This window comes from Pogoniulus pusillus, chromosome Z (assembly GCF_015220805.1).
Source record: "Pogoniulus pusillus isolate bPogPus1 chromosome Z, bPogPus1.pri, whole genome shotgun sequence".
In the NCBI taxonomy this organism is placed as follows: domain Eukaryota; kingdom Metazoa; phylum Chordata; class Aves; order Piciformes; family Lybiidae; genus Pogoniulus; species Pogoniulus pusillus.
This window is the reverse complement of record NC_087309.1, coordinates 85,745,931-85,760,794: the sequence shown is the minus strand read 5'-3', so window position 1 is coordinate 85,760,794 and position 14,864 is coordinate 85,745,931. Positions and strand designations below refer to the sequence as shown.

Below are 14,864 nucleotides of genomic sequence, written 5' to 3'. Positions count from 1 at the left end.
TAGAAGTACATCGAGTGTGTTGCCCACTGTCACTGGTGGGGCTGTTTCTGCACTAATGTAGAAGGATGATATTTGAACTTTAACTGAAAAATCATATGCTGATAGTTGTATCCTGCAGCATTTATGCATAGGAGTGACATACAATACATGATACAAAGAGTAAATGTGATAAATAAAACACAAATCAGCTTTAATATTTTTGTGCTTGGTTGTTTTTTAGCTGTAACACTTTTAGTTTCTTGAGAAAATAACAGATGATAATATCAAATTCTGTTTTCTTGAATTTAGGGTATGGCTGAGAATCCTATGGTGAAATCTGTTCTTGATAAAACCAAACATTCAGTGGAGACTATGATCACAACACTGGATCCTGGCATGGTTCCATACATCAGTAAGTATTTGTGACAAACCATTAAGTAATAAGTTAGTGAAATTAGTGTAATGGAACAGTACTTTTACACTTTAAGTTTGTATGTACGATACGTTAATTCAAGCTCACAATACTGTGCTGATTTCTGAATGAATTTGAATTACAGCTTGAAAAATAGTAGATGGGAGAAGCATCATGATACTCACAATCTTTCTTTTCCTAGAGTGCGTTCGGGTTTTTGCGGGATTTTTTTTGTTTGGTTGGTTGTCTTTTTTTTCACTTCCAGCAGCCCTCCTTAATTGTGCCAGTACTGCCCTTAGTCTGAATGTCGGTGAAGCTGGTCAGGAAACTGATGAGAAGAAATGTTTTGTGCTTTGTATTCCTGAGTTGTTTTTCAACTACACCTGTTCTGTGATCCAGCTAACTACGTTACTATGCTGTTGTACTAATCCATGGAATAAAAGGAGATGATGACCTCATTAATGATGATTAGCTAGTTGTCTTATATTTAGGAAAAAATATCCCAGCATCTGTCTATTGAGGAGATAGAGTGATATGAAATCAATGAGAAAGCTAGCCAGCTACTGAGAAAGTGTTTGTGAGGAAAAACAGGATGCAATGCAAACCTGTAGTAAAAGTTGACTATACAAAATTTGGTGAATTGTACTTAAGGTTTCCATTGCAGTCATGATTGTCCCTTTATGAAATAGGATCTGTCAGTATTCAGTGGTGGTTTGGATAGTTTGATACAGTATTTAGTGGGCAAAGCAACATTACAAAGAGGACAAAGTAATTTTAAATGCTTTGCATGTAAGATTCAGTTAGACTAAGCAAATTCAATGATTATCTCAAAGTTCTCTAAAATTGTGTTGTATGGGAAAGTGTCTGTATACATCTTGGCCATTAATACGTTGTTTTGTTGGCTTGGGATTCTCTTGTATTTTTGTGATTTTTTTTTTTTCCTTGGTGTTTGTTTGGGGTTTGGGATTTTTCTGAGGTTACAGGTTGTGGATAATAGGGCAGAGATTTGTAGACAAAGTATTTTCTTCCTTCTAGAAAATGTTTTCTGGGAATCAACAAAATCTATGTCCTGAGCAATAAGTGGCCCCAGTTCACTTTGCTTTCTCTCCACTGCTGCAGTTCCAAACAAACTGCATATTCCTCACACCGAAGCCTGAAATTACTAAATCTTCCAGCTGAGTTTGTTGAAATGTGTGTGTGTGAGAGTGAATAGCTTTTCTGTCATCTCTTTATTAAAAAGAGCTGCACTGTTTTCATTGGCACATTGTGAAGTTGTCAGGAAGCAAGTGCATGGAATAGAGAATTCCTGCCTGTACAGGAAATGGTCAGTTTGTAAGCATAAACATTAATCCTTTTATAACAGAAAATGACAGCTGTCATTCAGCTCATAATACACAAGGTACAATGAAATTCCACATCCAAGTATCAGTGTTTAGCTTACTATTTTTCCAGATGTTTGTGTGGAAGTTCTTGTGTTTCAGTTTGTGCCCATTGCCTCTGGTCTTGTCAGTGGCCACCTCAGGGAAGAATCTGGCTTCATCCTTTTCGCAGCCTCCCTTTGGCTATTTGTGTGCATCAGTAAAATTCCTCTGAGTGTTCTCTTCTCCAGGCAGAACATTTGTATCTCTGTTAGTCTTTCCTCACAGAGGAGATGCTCCACACCAGTGGTTCTTCTAGCTCAGTATTAAAAGCAACAGGGTAGTAAATGACAGTACATCTGGTGACTTTTGTTGTTCTTTCTCCTTCCATCATCCACAGACATGGAACTAAGGATGATAAGAGGCTTGTCCATACCTATAACTTTTAATGCTCATTAATTTGTCCTTGCTCCATTTACTGCAGCTTTCTCTGATGTTATATTCTATGTCTGGAAAATGTTTGACTTGTTCTTAAGAAAGCGTGTCACAGCAGGGACAATTTTTGTGAGCTGTTTTTGCATAAATTGAGTTTGAATATGTGTGATAAAGACACATGTGAGGTATAATTGATCTCAGTAATTGTGGCATTTATAGAGTTATATTTCTGGTTTAATTTGAAATTTTAAATAAAGGATTGTATTAGATATAGAAGAATAGTAAGATAAATTTATATAATTTCATTTGTTTTCTTGACTAGTATATAATCTGCTGTGTAAATAATGTCCTTCCTTTCACCTTTCTGCCCCTGCTTTGCTTGCTCCTTAGCTCCTCTGATCTGATTGATTTCTACACTAATCTTGGCTGAGTGGATAACACTTGGGACCTTATTGGCTTTCTCAGTGGGGGGAGAAGAAGAAAGTGGCCGTTGATCACTTCTGGGCTTTGTCCAGGGTGGTTTGAGGAACAATTCAGGGGGGTTGTGAATAATCGTAAATGTATTTTTGTGTGTATATATTGTATTATATGCTTGGAAATTTAGCTCACTGTAAATATTGCTTTGTTTTCTTCCAAGCTGTCTGAGTTGGTCTGGTAATTTTATTTGGGGGTAATTTCAACCACCACAGTAATCTTTTGCAGTAGTTTTAGATTTCTTCTAAATCATAAATGGTTTTGTTTACTCTAGAGAAGCTTAGTGAAATCTTGTCCTTCTTTATGGAGACATCATCATATGGAAACCATTCAGAAATACTTAAAAACTTTGGTTCCACATATTTTTAATATCTAAACCCAGGATAAACCTGTAGGAATGCAGACGGACAATAAAATCACACAGCTGTTCACTAGTTTTCATGAACTACTCCTTTTCATAAGGAAGAATTTATGTGCCATACTGGCATTCTCTGCTACTTCCCAGAACACCAAAACAACATTTAAAATATATATTTTTGAGTTAATCTTATAAATGCATGAATTGTCATTTTAAATGAATGGTATGCTTCTTTTCAGGTGCTGAACAGCTATCGGTCCCAGTTGTCTGGATTTCTTCCATGGCTATTCATCTAGCAGTTACTCCTAACTTATTTCTGTTTCATTAAAAACTTTTGTGCTGTGTGTAAGAAAGAGGAGAGCAGCTGAGGCATGCTCTTAAAATGTAGTATGTGTTTGAATTAGCTTAAAATGGAGATGAAGGAAACATGAATGAGTATATATATATAAAATGTATTTTACAGAATCTGGGGGAGAACTGGACATAGTAGTTACTTCTACAAAAGAGGTGAAAGTTGCAGCAATTCGAGATGCCTTTCAAGAAGTCTTTGGAATGGCTGTTGTTACTGGAGAGGCTGCACAGTCCAATATCGCACCTCAACCTGTGGGATATGCTGCAGGGTTAAAAGTAAGTTGATACGTAACAGTACTAAAGTACCTCCAGTGTAAAGAAAGAGCGTAAAAGCATTCACACAGAAGAATCTGATTTTCTGTAAAGGAACGGTCAGTTTGTGGGACAGGTAAGAATTTTCTTTACTGTTGCTCTTGGGATCGTTAGATCAGTTTGAAGCTACTTATTTTTGGTGTTTGTTTTACTTTCAAAAATAAAGCAGATGAGAAATATAAATTTATGTCAGTTTTCTTATACTGTTACTGATTACTACCACAAGTAGCATGGATTGTGATATTACTATAGTTTAGAACTGTTATCAGGCATTTCTTCTTAATCTGTTACTAGCACACCATATTGGGAATTTAAAGAAATTAGAAGAGACTCTCTGAATCTGAGTTGTCTCCCCACTAATTCTGTAGATGGGAGATTATTTGTTCAGTACTTCTTGGGAATCTTCATGAACCCATCTCAAGTTACATTAAAAAAGTCAAAATTCGCCACGCAGCCTTGCAAACAGCTTTGCTGGCCCAAAGAAATGGTTGGCAAAGGTTGTTTCATCTGATTTTAAACCCTTATATTTTCATCAGATGTATCTAATGGCAAGCACCTCTTTGGCCAATAACTAAAAACTCTGACAACAACTGTTTATTATTCTGTTTCTTAAATGTAAGCAAATAATGTACTTATTAAAAAAGAAGTATTTTCTTTTAACTGGCACAGCAGTGTTCACAGCTGAGCAAAGCCTATCAGATAATATATTGCTATGAGGATAAAATTCTTCATTGAGTCTAAGAGGGTAATGTATATGTTCATTTACCTGGTTAGCTGCTACTGTGCAATAGTAGTAGTGTTTCTAACACAGCTTTGGAATAATAACAGGTTTGGTGGAAGTGACTCCTATTTCTTAGTTTGATAGGTACCAAAGCTCTTAAAGGATTTAAACACAACAAATCTTAAGGTGAAAAACATCAGTGTGAGTAACAGAAGCACATACTGATTCTTCAATAGTGAAACTTGGTAGAATTACAGTTTTATTACAGTTTTTGTTACACTTTGGAATTCCATTGTGACATTTCACAATTTTTTTTTAACATTGAAATAAAAGTCATCTTTCATAGTATTTCATATTTTCTGTTTAACTTGAAAATTATGTTCTAAAATTCTGTTTGCACTCATCTGAAAGTGTTGCACTATGTTGTGATGGAAACAAACTGTTGTCTGGCTGCTTCTGTTACCCTTTAGGGAGCCCAAGAAAGGATAGACAGCTTACGTCGCACAGGAGTAATACATGAAAAACAACCTGCTGTATCAGTAGAGAGCTTCATTGAAGAGTTGCTTCCTGACAAGTGAGAACTTTAAATGTGTTTGGGGAAGGGATGGGAGGAGAGAGACTATATTCAATGTTAGCTTTGGCGGACTTGATTTTGGTTGTGATGTTCAGCTTTTTGTCCCAAAATCTTGACACTCTAATACAAAATCCTTGTCATTTTTTTCAAGATTTATAATGTAATCTAACTGTGATTTTATACGGAACTGACAAAGTAAAGGAGCTGTGAAAGTTAGAATTTGGCTATTAATTTACTCCTATGTGCACACTCTCTCTTTTGAAGTTTCATTCAATTCAGAAAGTCTGATGGAAGATGTTCTGGCATTTGTAGTAACATGATTTTAGCAGAAAATCTGTTAACCATTTTCCTTTCACTGAGAATATACTTACTAGTTTTAATTTACACTGCATAGGTATCACAATGATGTTTTCAAATACATTCCAACTTGGTTACACAAAATGCTTGTCACAGTTCTTGAAGTACCTTTATAATTTCTAAATCACTAAGGACAATGTTGTTACGGAAATTAATAACCAAATAAGAATTATGAGTATTAATTTCAGTATGAGTAGTAATTTTTATTATGAATATTCAAAAATTTGGGAAAATTCCCTAAGATTCTCTTGGATTTTCAGTCAACAGTAAGTAGTTGCACAAAAGGTATTTATTTATACAGAATTAAACAGTTTAGACAATCAGGACTTGGAAAATGGAGAAGTAAACCAGGAAAAATCCAAAACTACACCACAAGCATATATACTCACAACTTATTGGTTCCCTGGGTATGTTATATAAGGAATCTTCCAAAACTGATCCCAGGGGCAAAAATACAAAATATTCCAGGCAGAGAGAGAAACAGAGGAAACTGGATTGCTGTTGCAAGCTGCACATGCGTGGCCACCATGGTTCTCAGTTAAACAAACTGAAAATGGGATGCTTCTCTGATGGAAAGTCAGAGCTGGAAAGGCATGACTTAAATCATCCCCCTGTTAAATACATTATTTTGAAAATTAAACTAGCCGTTAGGTACAAGCATCATTGTTTTGGCCAATGAATTCACCTCTATGACTGCACAGGCACGTTGAGGGGTAGCACCACACATGGTGGTGCTGGGCTCCTGGCTCTCTGGGCACAGCTTTGCTGGGGCCAAACTCTCCACTGTTTTTACCCCAGTGAAGTGTATGCCCATCCAGCCCTTGAGCTACCCGTTTCTTCATGATGATATGGTGGGAAATGGTGTCACAGGCTTTACCGGAGTTCAAATAGACAATATCTGCAGCCTTTCCTTCATCCACGAGGTGGGTAACTATATTGTAGGAGATCAGACTAATCAAGCAGGACCTGCTTTTCATAACCTATGCCCGCTGGGCCTCATGATCTGGTTTTCCTGTGTGTACTGCATGATGGTACTCAAGATGAACTGCTCCATCAGCTTCTCCAGCACCTGAGTTAAACTGACAGGCCTGTAATTTCCCATATCCTTCTTGCCCTTCTTGTACATGGATATCATACTGGCTGATTTTCAGTCTGCTGGGACCTCTCTGATCAGCCACAGCTGCTGAAAATTTGGTTGAAAGTAGCTTGGTAAGCATGTCTGCCAGCTGTCTGAGAACTCTTGGGTGGATTCCATACACTCCTATAGACTTGTGTACATATATATGGTGCAGCAGGTTCCTGGATTGCAGGAGTGTTGTTCTGCTCCCTGTCTCGGTCTTCTAACTCAGGGGTGTGGATTCCTAGAATGTAGTTGATCCTATTACTAAAGACTGAGGCAAAAAAGGCATGAAACACCTCAGCCTCTTCCACATTCTTGGTCATCGTAGTTGCTCCTGCATGTAGTAGATGATGAAGGCTTTCACCAGCCTTTCTTTTGCCACTGATGTTTTTATAAAAAGAATTCTTCTCCAACACCTCCAGGGATGGTGACTCCACCACCTCCCTGGGCAGCCTGTTCCACCATCTTTCTGCTGTCTCAGTAAATCTCAATAAAGCTCAGTAAAGCACAGTAATTATCAGAAATTTTCCCTAATATCTAATCTAAACCTCCTCTGGCACAACTGAAATCTGCTTAATTTTGTCTTGATGACTCTGCTTTAGACAGCCTCCAATCATCACATCACCCGTCAGTCCTTCTCTGATCACAACAAGCAGATCTAACATGGTGCCTTCCCTAGTAGGGTCACTCACTAGCTATGCAGGAAGTTATCTTTGACACACTCTAGGAACCTCCGTGACTTTGGCTTCTTTGCTGTTTTGTATTTCCAGGGAAGCTGAAGTGTTTTGTAGACTAGATAGGGAACCATTTTGAGTCCTGCTTCAGTAGCCTTTACTTTGTTCGCTACAGCAGGTGCCATCTTTTCTGAAGGGTGCAGAATTTCTCTGAATAGATCCTATAAATGATTGGTACAAGGTTAGACATGGCAAATAATATGCTTAACGTAAAACATAAATGATAAATAGATTATTTTTTTAGTTGTTAGGGAAAGTTATCTCAATGGGATACATTTTTTCAAAGACTGAATGAAAACTGTTGAATAATAAATACAGCTAGAAGAACTTACTGTTATGCATGCCAACCACATAAGCTTTCTTTATTTGATCTATAAATATTATGCATTTTATTTTTTATACTTACACTTTGTATTTTATGTGAATACCAATTCACTCTAGTTATACATATATATATATATCAGTCCATGCAATTTTTTTTCTGGGGAGAAAAAAGAACACTTTGATGGAACCCATTACTATGCTAATACAGCATTCATAGTAGAGTTTGTAAAATGGGTATAATTCAACTGCTGACATGTTGTTTTTCAAGTGAATGATACTCAGTACTGTAAAGTAAAGTAACTTGCATGTCATTACAGATGGTTTGACATTGGATGTCTGATAATCGATGATCCAATTCATGGAATTCATCTGGAAGCTTTTACCCAAGCGACACCAGTGCCTTTGCAATATGTTCAGCAGGTGAGTTTTCAGAGTTTTTTACCAACACTGAATTACCAGGTGAGACATAAGACTTAAATTTTTGGTTCATTTGTGATGTCAGTTCCTGCTGACGATTTTCAACTTGAATCTTTTAATGTATGAAATGAGGGAAGTACCTATTTTTGACTCGTGTTGTATTACCTAAAGTTCTTCAGACATTTTGGCCATGCAGTTCTTGGTCAAGAAACTGCTTCTGCAGTGCATGGACCCTGGAGGCACTATCTTTACTTTTGTATTAACAAAGAAGAAGTATTCCAAGGAGAAATTAACCAAGAGGATATATTAACCAAGAAGAAATTAGACACAAAGTAGCACTCCCTCAAAAGGAAACAAATTTAATCATTGAAATACTGTCACTGCTCTGGTTTAGGAGCTCAAAATGAACCCTCATGACTCTTCATATAGAGTAAGAATATTCAGTCGTCCTTAGATGCAGAAGGTCTTTGCAGCTTCAGTAGTACACTAAGCAGCTACACCTAGGAAGTGCAGTAAGCACTCATACCATCTAAACGTGTGCTTTCTTTTCCCTTAACTTTCTTCAGATATATGTTGGTGTTCATCTAGTAACACCAAAACTGTGTAATAGTGAAGTACCTCATTTCGGTGCAGGTTTATATATTGAGATCTTACCACTTCATTTTTAATAAAGCTCTTAAAGCCTTGGTGATTATGTTGCTAGTTACCAGTAAACAAACAGCTACTGATTAGCATTCAAAAAAAAATATTCCTAATAAATATATAAAGGATACTCCTCCTTCAGATCTATGCTTGGACTTAATTCCACCATGAATACACAGACTCTTTTTAAAGGCAAGACTGTTTTCCTCTTCTGACTGTGCTACTCTGACAAGGATGTAAAAGTTTGAAATGGGAAGGTGGAAATATTAAAAAAAGATAAAGACACAAAGGTACAGAACAATATATTAATTAAACAGATAGAAGTTCATTAACTAGATGATCTTTGGTCAATTCCAACCCAAACCTTCTGTGATGCTACAAAACCAGGCATGTCAGTGTGATCTTACTGTTGAAGTACTGTCATGTACTGTATGGAGCATTGGTATGAAACAAATTATTTGTGTTAAGCATACAGCACAATTGTTTCACAGATTAGTTTATAATTTACAAACTCTAGTTAACTTTTGGAGCGTGTTTTTCTCCTGGGTAAACCTACTTTGAACCTTGAAAAGCAGTGTTTACCTTGTAATAACAGAAAATGTTTCTGTTAACTTCTATGTGGCCCACTTAGCACATAGCTTGGTGTATAGTGCAGATGCACTGGAACTGTAAGCCTTTGAACTTGAATTACATTCGGTTCTGCTCTCCTAATAAAACCAAAAAAAGCTGTTCCTGTGCATGCATAAATAGCAAAACATATGTCTGTTTCAGTGTTGGAGCAGACATATATATGTTGTTGCAAAACAATGGTTTTAAGAAGTCTGGAACATGCCGATGAAGTTTGATTGCTGTACATGCCCTGAAAGGAAGGCAAACACAAGTATTTGTCAAAATAAAATCCATCTTCATGAAGAATTGGATCCAATGCAATGTTACAAAAAGCTGAGTAATACCAAGAGCAGTCTTAATGAGGCCAAAACTATTCTGCCCTTTGTGGTATACAGCAGTGGCTATAGTTTGTTACCTAAGATGAGTATCAGACCAGATAAATGCAGTGATACTACCCCCACTGTTTCCCCTCTACTTCCAACTTCAGGGATTTACAGTATCTAACTCCTCTGTGGTCTTATGCAAATAACCCAGTTGCCTATCTCTTCCAGCTCAGTTTTCTCCTTGTATTTGGCTACTTGTCTGCTTCAGAGGAACATTTTAACTGCTTTTAAAACCTTTGGAAGGGAAGCCTCATATGAATACATATTGTTACTGATTTCCTCTGCTGGCTGCTTTAAAAGAGAGAACTACTTCCTGTTAATGGCAAAATGGCTGTACTCTCTTAAGCATTGTATTTTAGTTCTATGCTGCTCGGGTGTCGTTTGGATCATGATACATAGAAATCCAAAAAGTACAGTGGACTAAGACAAGTTATGAGACAGTCTGAAATTTGGATTTGATACCTTTTATTTTACCTATTGATATAAAAATAATTACTTACGAAAGTTTTTATATGGTGAAGATAAAAATAGAAACTACTAATTTCTAATTCTTTCAACAATCACTTCTCAAAATCTTCCACAGGCTAAGAGTCTCACACCTCAGGACTACAATCTGAGATGGTCAGGCCTGCTGGTGACTGTGGGTGAAGTGCTTGAGAATAATATACCGAACGTCAACAGGACTGATTGGCACATGGTATTCACTGGCATGTCCCGTCGACAGATGATCTACAGTGCAGCTAAGGCTCTGGCAGGAATGTACAAACAACTCTTACCACCTAGGACCGTTTGAAAGAAGGCTGATCCACAGCACTAAGGAATACTGGTTTTGAATCTAGAATGGAAGTAAAAAAGCTACATATTCCAATTCTAAGTGGAAACAATACAAATTTGTAATCTAACTGTAAACTATACTTTAATTTTTAAGAAGTGAAGTTAATTTCCAGTAGTGGAAATGAGAAGTTGTGTTTTTTAACTACTACATGATTTCCAGTTTAATTCACAAAACAGGGAAATCAGAACAAACACTCATTTGTAACTGAGATAAATGACATTACAGTTTGCGAAGCAGAATGTGCTAGTGTTTCACACCATGCTAGGCATTTGCTGATAGTTTGCCTCAGTTTTCAAAGAAGGGGATACATTGTTTAGCTATTTCTATTATATTAGTAACATAAACATGTTGACAAAATAAGATACATGCATTTCTCTCCAAGATACTTTTATCTTCTATATTGTGTTCTCTTGGGGCCTGCACTTAAGTCATACTGAAGAGCTTGCTCATTTGGTTCCTGTTATCAGGAGCCATGCTGAAGTTTCTACAAGACTTAACAGTGAGCTGCTGAAGAAGATCGCTTATCCATGCCACAGTAGTTGAAATTGTTGCTAAATAATTCTGAAATCTTATTTTTTTATGCTGCATCTTTCTATGAACTAATAAAATTCCTGTCCAATTAAAACAGTAGACAAATTTCAAGTTGCTTCAGTGGGTTTTATCAGGTACCATATGTGCATGAAATTATTGCAACGGTTACTTTGATGCTTCCAATCTTCATGCTTTATATTGAATTATGTAATTTCTTCAAACATGCTCTTCTTGTCAGAGGTTTGATATGAAAAATGGTGAGATGTGTATCACTTGTTTTGCTGTTTTGGCTTTTCTAACCTTTTTTTAAATTTTAAATACCTTTTGATGTCATGAGCTCACTGTTTCTCCTACCTTCTGCATTGTCTGATTCTTTTCATGACTATGAATTCTCTCTATCCATCTTCACACTATCTTAAGCTCTCTTTAGAAATATGGAAGTAATTGTGAAGAAAATATTTTGGTAATAATACTTGTTGGTTTTGTTTTTTTTTTAGTGAGGAATAAACAAATATTTTTATTTGCCTTAAAGAAGCAAATTTTCAGCTTGTATTGTTCTGCCTTTACCTTTCTTAGATGCTTTTAAAGGACCTTTTCATATACAATATACTACTATACCAGCTCATATTTGTACCCAATGAAAGCCTGTCTGTTTCCAAGTAATATATTTTGCCTTAAATTGGCTTATTCTGCAGTAGTTGAATAAATGGTTTCAGTAGAATATTGTCTCTATTTTAAAGATTTATTTGTTTATTTTTTACTATGGATGATGAAAATCTGTTTACTGAAATTATATCCACGTAGTCAAGTTACAGATTTGGCACATACTTTTAAATGCCTATCTTGTCTGGAAAACTCCACACTGAACAGAACCTTCCTCTTGTTGTCATGGTGCCTCTCACTGGGAGCACTTCTTTCTATCCTGAACTGAAAGGATGATGCAGGGACTTCTGCTTGCCTTTGGTCAGTAAAGACATCTTTGGTTCCTACTGTAATTTCAGTTTGCTGTTTACAGTACTTTGGGATATAGTTCTATGTTTTACCCTGTACTTAAAAGCATCCTCCATGTTGCAAATGAAAGGACATGAAATCATTGGTAGACCTAGGTGCCTTGCCATGAGTTAAAACTGAAGAGGCCTTTCTGTTTTTTTTTTTTTTCTCCCTTTCCTGGCCATGACCTTCACTGGTTTTCTGAGGTGGTAAGAGTGGAGTCAGAAGACAGCTTCTAATTGTGCAGTACTACATTGTAATGACATTGACCAAACACTCCAGCTATCTTAGGAGACTGCTAACCTCGCACACTCCATGGCTGGCTAGGCTGCCTTAGAGAATATTTAGGTCCCGTATGAATTAGTTTTCTTTATGTCAAAATGGGAGTGATTGCCTGCTCCTTCTGTCTTTACTTTATCCTCTTGGTTGGGTGTTGGGATTGATATGGTCAAGTGAAATGGTCTTTTACTATTCCAAATCTCTGGGTCAGTGAAGGTCTGTTGATGTCATTTTGACTACTCATCCAAGAACTGAAATGGCTCAGTTTGATAACTTTCAATTAGTTGTCTCCCTTAACTGAATATTGTTTATGTATAAAAAGTAACCTTACATGCCAGGAGCTCAACTTCTTACCTGAGAGACACAGGAAAGGAAAAATGTCTGCATTATGCTCTGGAAAGCTATTAATGTTTGAAATTGTTTCCTATCTGAATGAAGGCTATTTTCAGGGTCTGAGATGCAGTTGGCATGGATGGATTCTAAAGCAGGTAAAATAACATTCGCCTTTTCAATGTCTCCTGTGGATAGTAATAGGAAAGGGAGCTCAACAGGTGGGTTAACATGCTGTGTTAAACTTATGTTGCTGTCATCTTAGAAAAGCAGATGCCAGAACACATTTGGACATGTGAAGACAATTCTTAGTTGCTAGTGACCAATACAGGCAGATCAATGCTCAGGTGTGAGTAAACAAAACATCAGGAAAGCTATTCCTTCAGGAAAGATGTTCTGTTTGTTGCAGATGGTACTGAAAACAATTTTTCCATGACTACAGGTTTGTTCAGTACTCTCGTGGCAGTTTGGAGGTGCTTGACTCAGCAAGGAAGTGAAGAGAACATAATTTAGCCTGAAACACTTCTATCGTAGCTGTTGCCTTTGATGCAGTCGATGGTTAAAGCTCTGTGATTAGCCAGGAGCAGGAAGCCAGGTGGCAAGAGATGGCAGTAACTCCATGTGCTGCTGTGCTAGTGGTGACACTGTGGGGGTTTTGCTGCTCATCTGTATAATGTGCAAGAAAGCCAGTGACATCCTGACTTGGATTATAAACACTCTAAGCAGCAGGAACAGAGAGGTTATCATCAACCTGTACTCAGCACTGCTGAGGCCTCATACAATCAGCCAGGTTGGAAGAGATCTCCAAGATCATCCTGTCCAACCTGTCACCCAGCCCTGTCAAAGCAACTAGACCGTGGCACTAAGTGTCTCATCCAGTCATTTCTTAAACACCTCAGCATAAGAGGTTCTGCCTCAACACAAGGGGAAACTTCTTTAAGGGTCACAGAGCACTGAAACAGGCTCCCCAGAGAGGTTGTGGAGTCTCCTTCTCTGGATACTTTCAAGTCTGGATGCATTCCTCTGATCTGTGCTGGATTGTGTGGCCCTGCTCTGGCAGAGGGGTTGGACTCAATGATCTCGGGTCCCTTCCAACCCCTAATATCCTGTGATCCTGTGACGTCCAGGGACAGTGACTCCATCACATCCCTCAGCAGCGCATTCCAATGGCAAATCACTCTCTGAGGCACTTCCTCCTAACATCCAGCCTATGCCTCTCCTGGCACAACTTGAGACTGTGTCCCTGTGTTCTGTTGCTGAGTGTCTGGGAGAAGAGATGGACCCTCTCCTTGCTACAGCCTCCATTCAGGTAGTTACAAACAGCAATGAGGTCATCCCTGAGCCTCCTCCAGGCCAAGCAACCCCAGCTTTCTCAGGCTCTTCTCACAGGGCTGTGTTCCAGGCCCCTCACCAGCTTCATTGCCCTTTCTGGGCATGTTCCAGCATCTCAACATCTCTCTTGATTTGAGGAGCCCAGAACTGGACACAGGACTGAAGGTGTGGCCTGACTAGTGTTGAGTACAAGGGAAGAATAACCTCCCTTGTCCTACTGGCCACACTGCTCCTGATGCAGGCCAGGATGCCATTGGTTCTCCTGCCCACCTGGGCACACTGCTGGCTCATCTTCAACCTACCATCCACCATTACCCCCAGGTCCCTTTCTTGCTGTCTGCTCTCCAGCCTCTCTGTCCCCAGCCTGTAGCAGTGCTTGAGGTTATTGTGGCCAAAATGTAGAGTCCTGTATTTGGCCTCATTAAATCTCATCCCACTGGCCTCTGCCCACCCATCCAGCCTGTCTAGGTCCCTCTGCAGGGCTCTCCTACCCTCCAACAGATCAACACCTGGAGTACTGTGTTCAGCTCTGGGTCTCTCACTACAAGAGGGACATTGAGGTACTGGAGAGTGTTCAGAGAAGGCCACTGAGTTTAGTGAAGGGCCTGGAGTCTGTGACCTGTGAGGAACATCTGAGGGAGTTGAGATTCTTCAGACTAGAGAAGAAGAGGCTGAGGGAAGACCTCATCACTCTCTACAACTACCTGAAGGGATGTTGGAGCGAGGAGGCAGCAAGTCTCTTGATGGAAAGTGACAGGTGTGGTGGAGGGACAGCAGCCCCAAAACTGAGACTTCTCTATGCCTCTATATGCCTGGACATGTTTTTCTGCCAGGGACCTATGGCAGTAAACAGGTTGTGTAACACACACATGCCCAGTCCGTGTACCCCTGGGGTCCGCCCAGGTAATCCCCTATTGGGAGGGTCCAGGCAAACATCTACTGCCTATTAAGGTAAGGTTTTGGCTTACTGCCAGCCTGATTGGTCACTTTAGATGGCCAAATGAGCC

At 38.6% G+C, this 14,864-nt stretch overlaps 1 protein-coding gene across 1 annotated transcript in view; it reads left to right on the top strand.

The window, feature by feature from the left end:
* The window catches only part of PRRC1 (proline rich coiled-coil 1), a 28,995-nt gene extending 17,348 nt beyond the window's left edge, over positions 1-11,647 (top strand). The window contains exons 5-9 of the mRNA XM_064140362.1: positions 289-391; positions 3,480-3,643; positions 4,871-4,974; positions 7,827-7,929; positions 10,144-11,647. Of these exons, the coding sequence (XP_063996432.1) occupies positions 289-391; positions 3,480-3,643; positions 4,871-4,974; positions 7,827-7,929; positions 10,144-10,353 (684 nt within the window). The 3' untranslated portion in view covers positions 10,354-11,647. The remainder of the gene's footprint in view (positions 1-288; positions 392-3,479; positions 3,644-4,870; positions 4,975-7,826; positions 7,930-10,143) is intronic.
* The last annotated feature ends 3,217 nt before the right edge of the window (positions 11,648-14,864 follow it).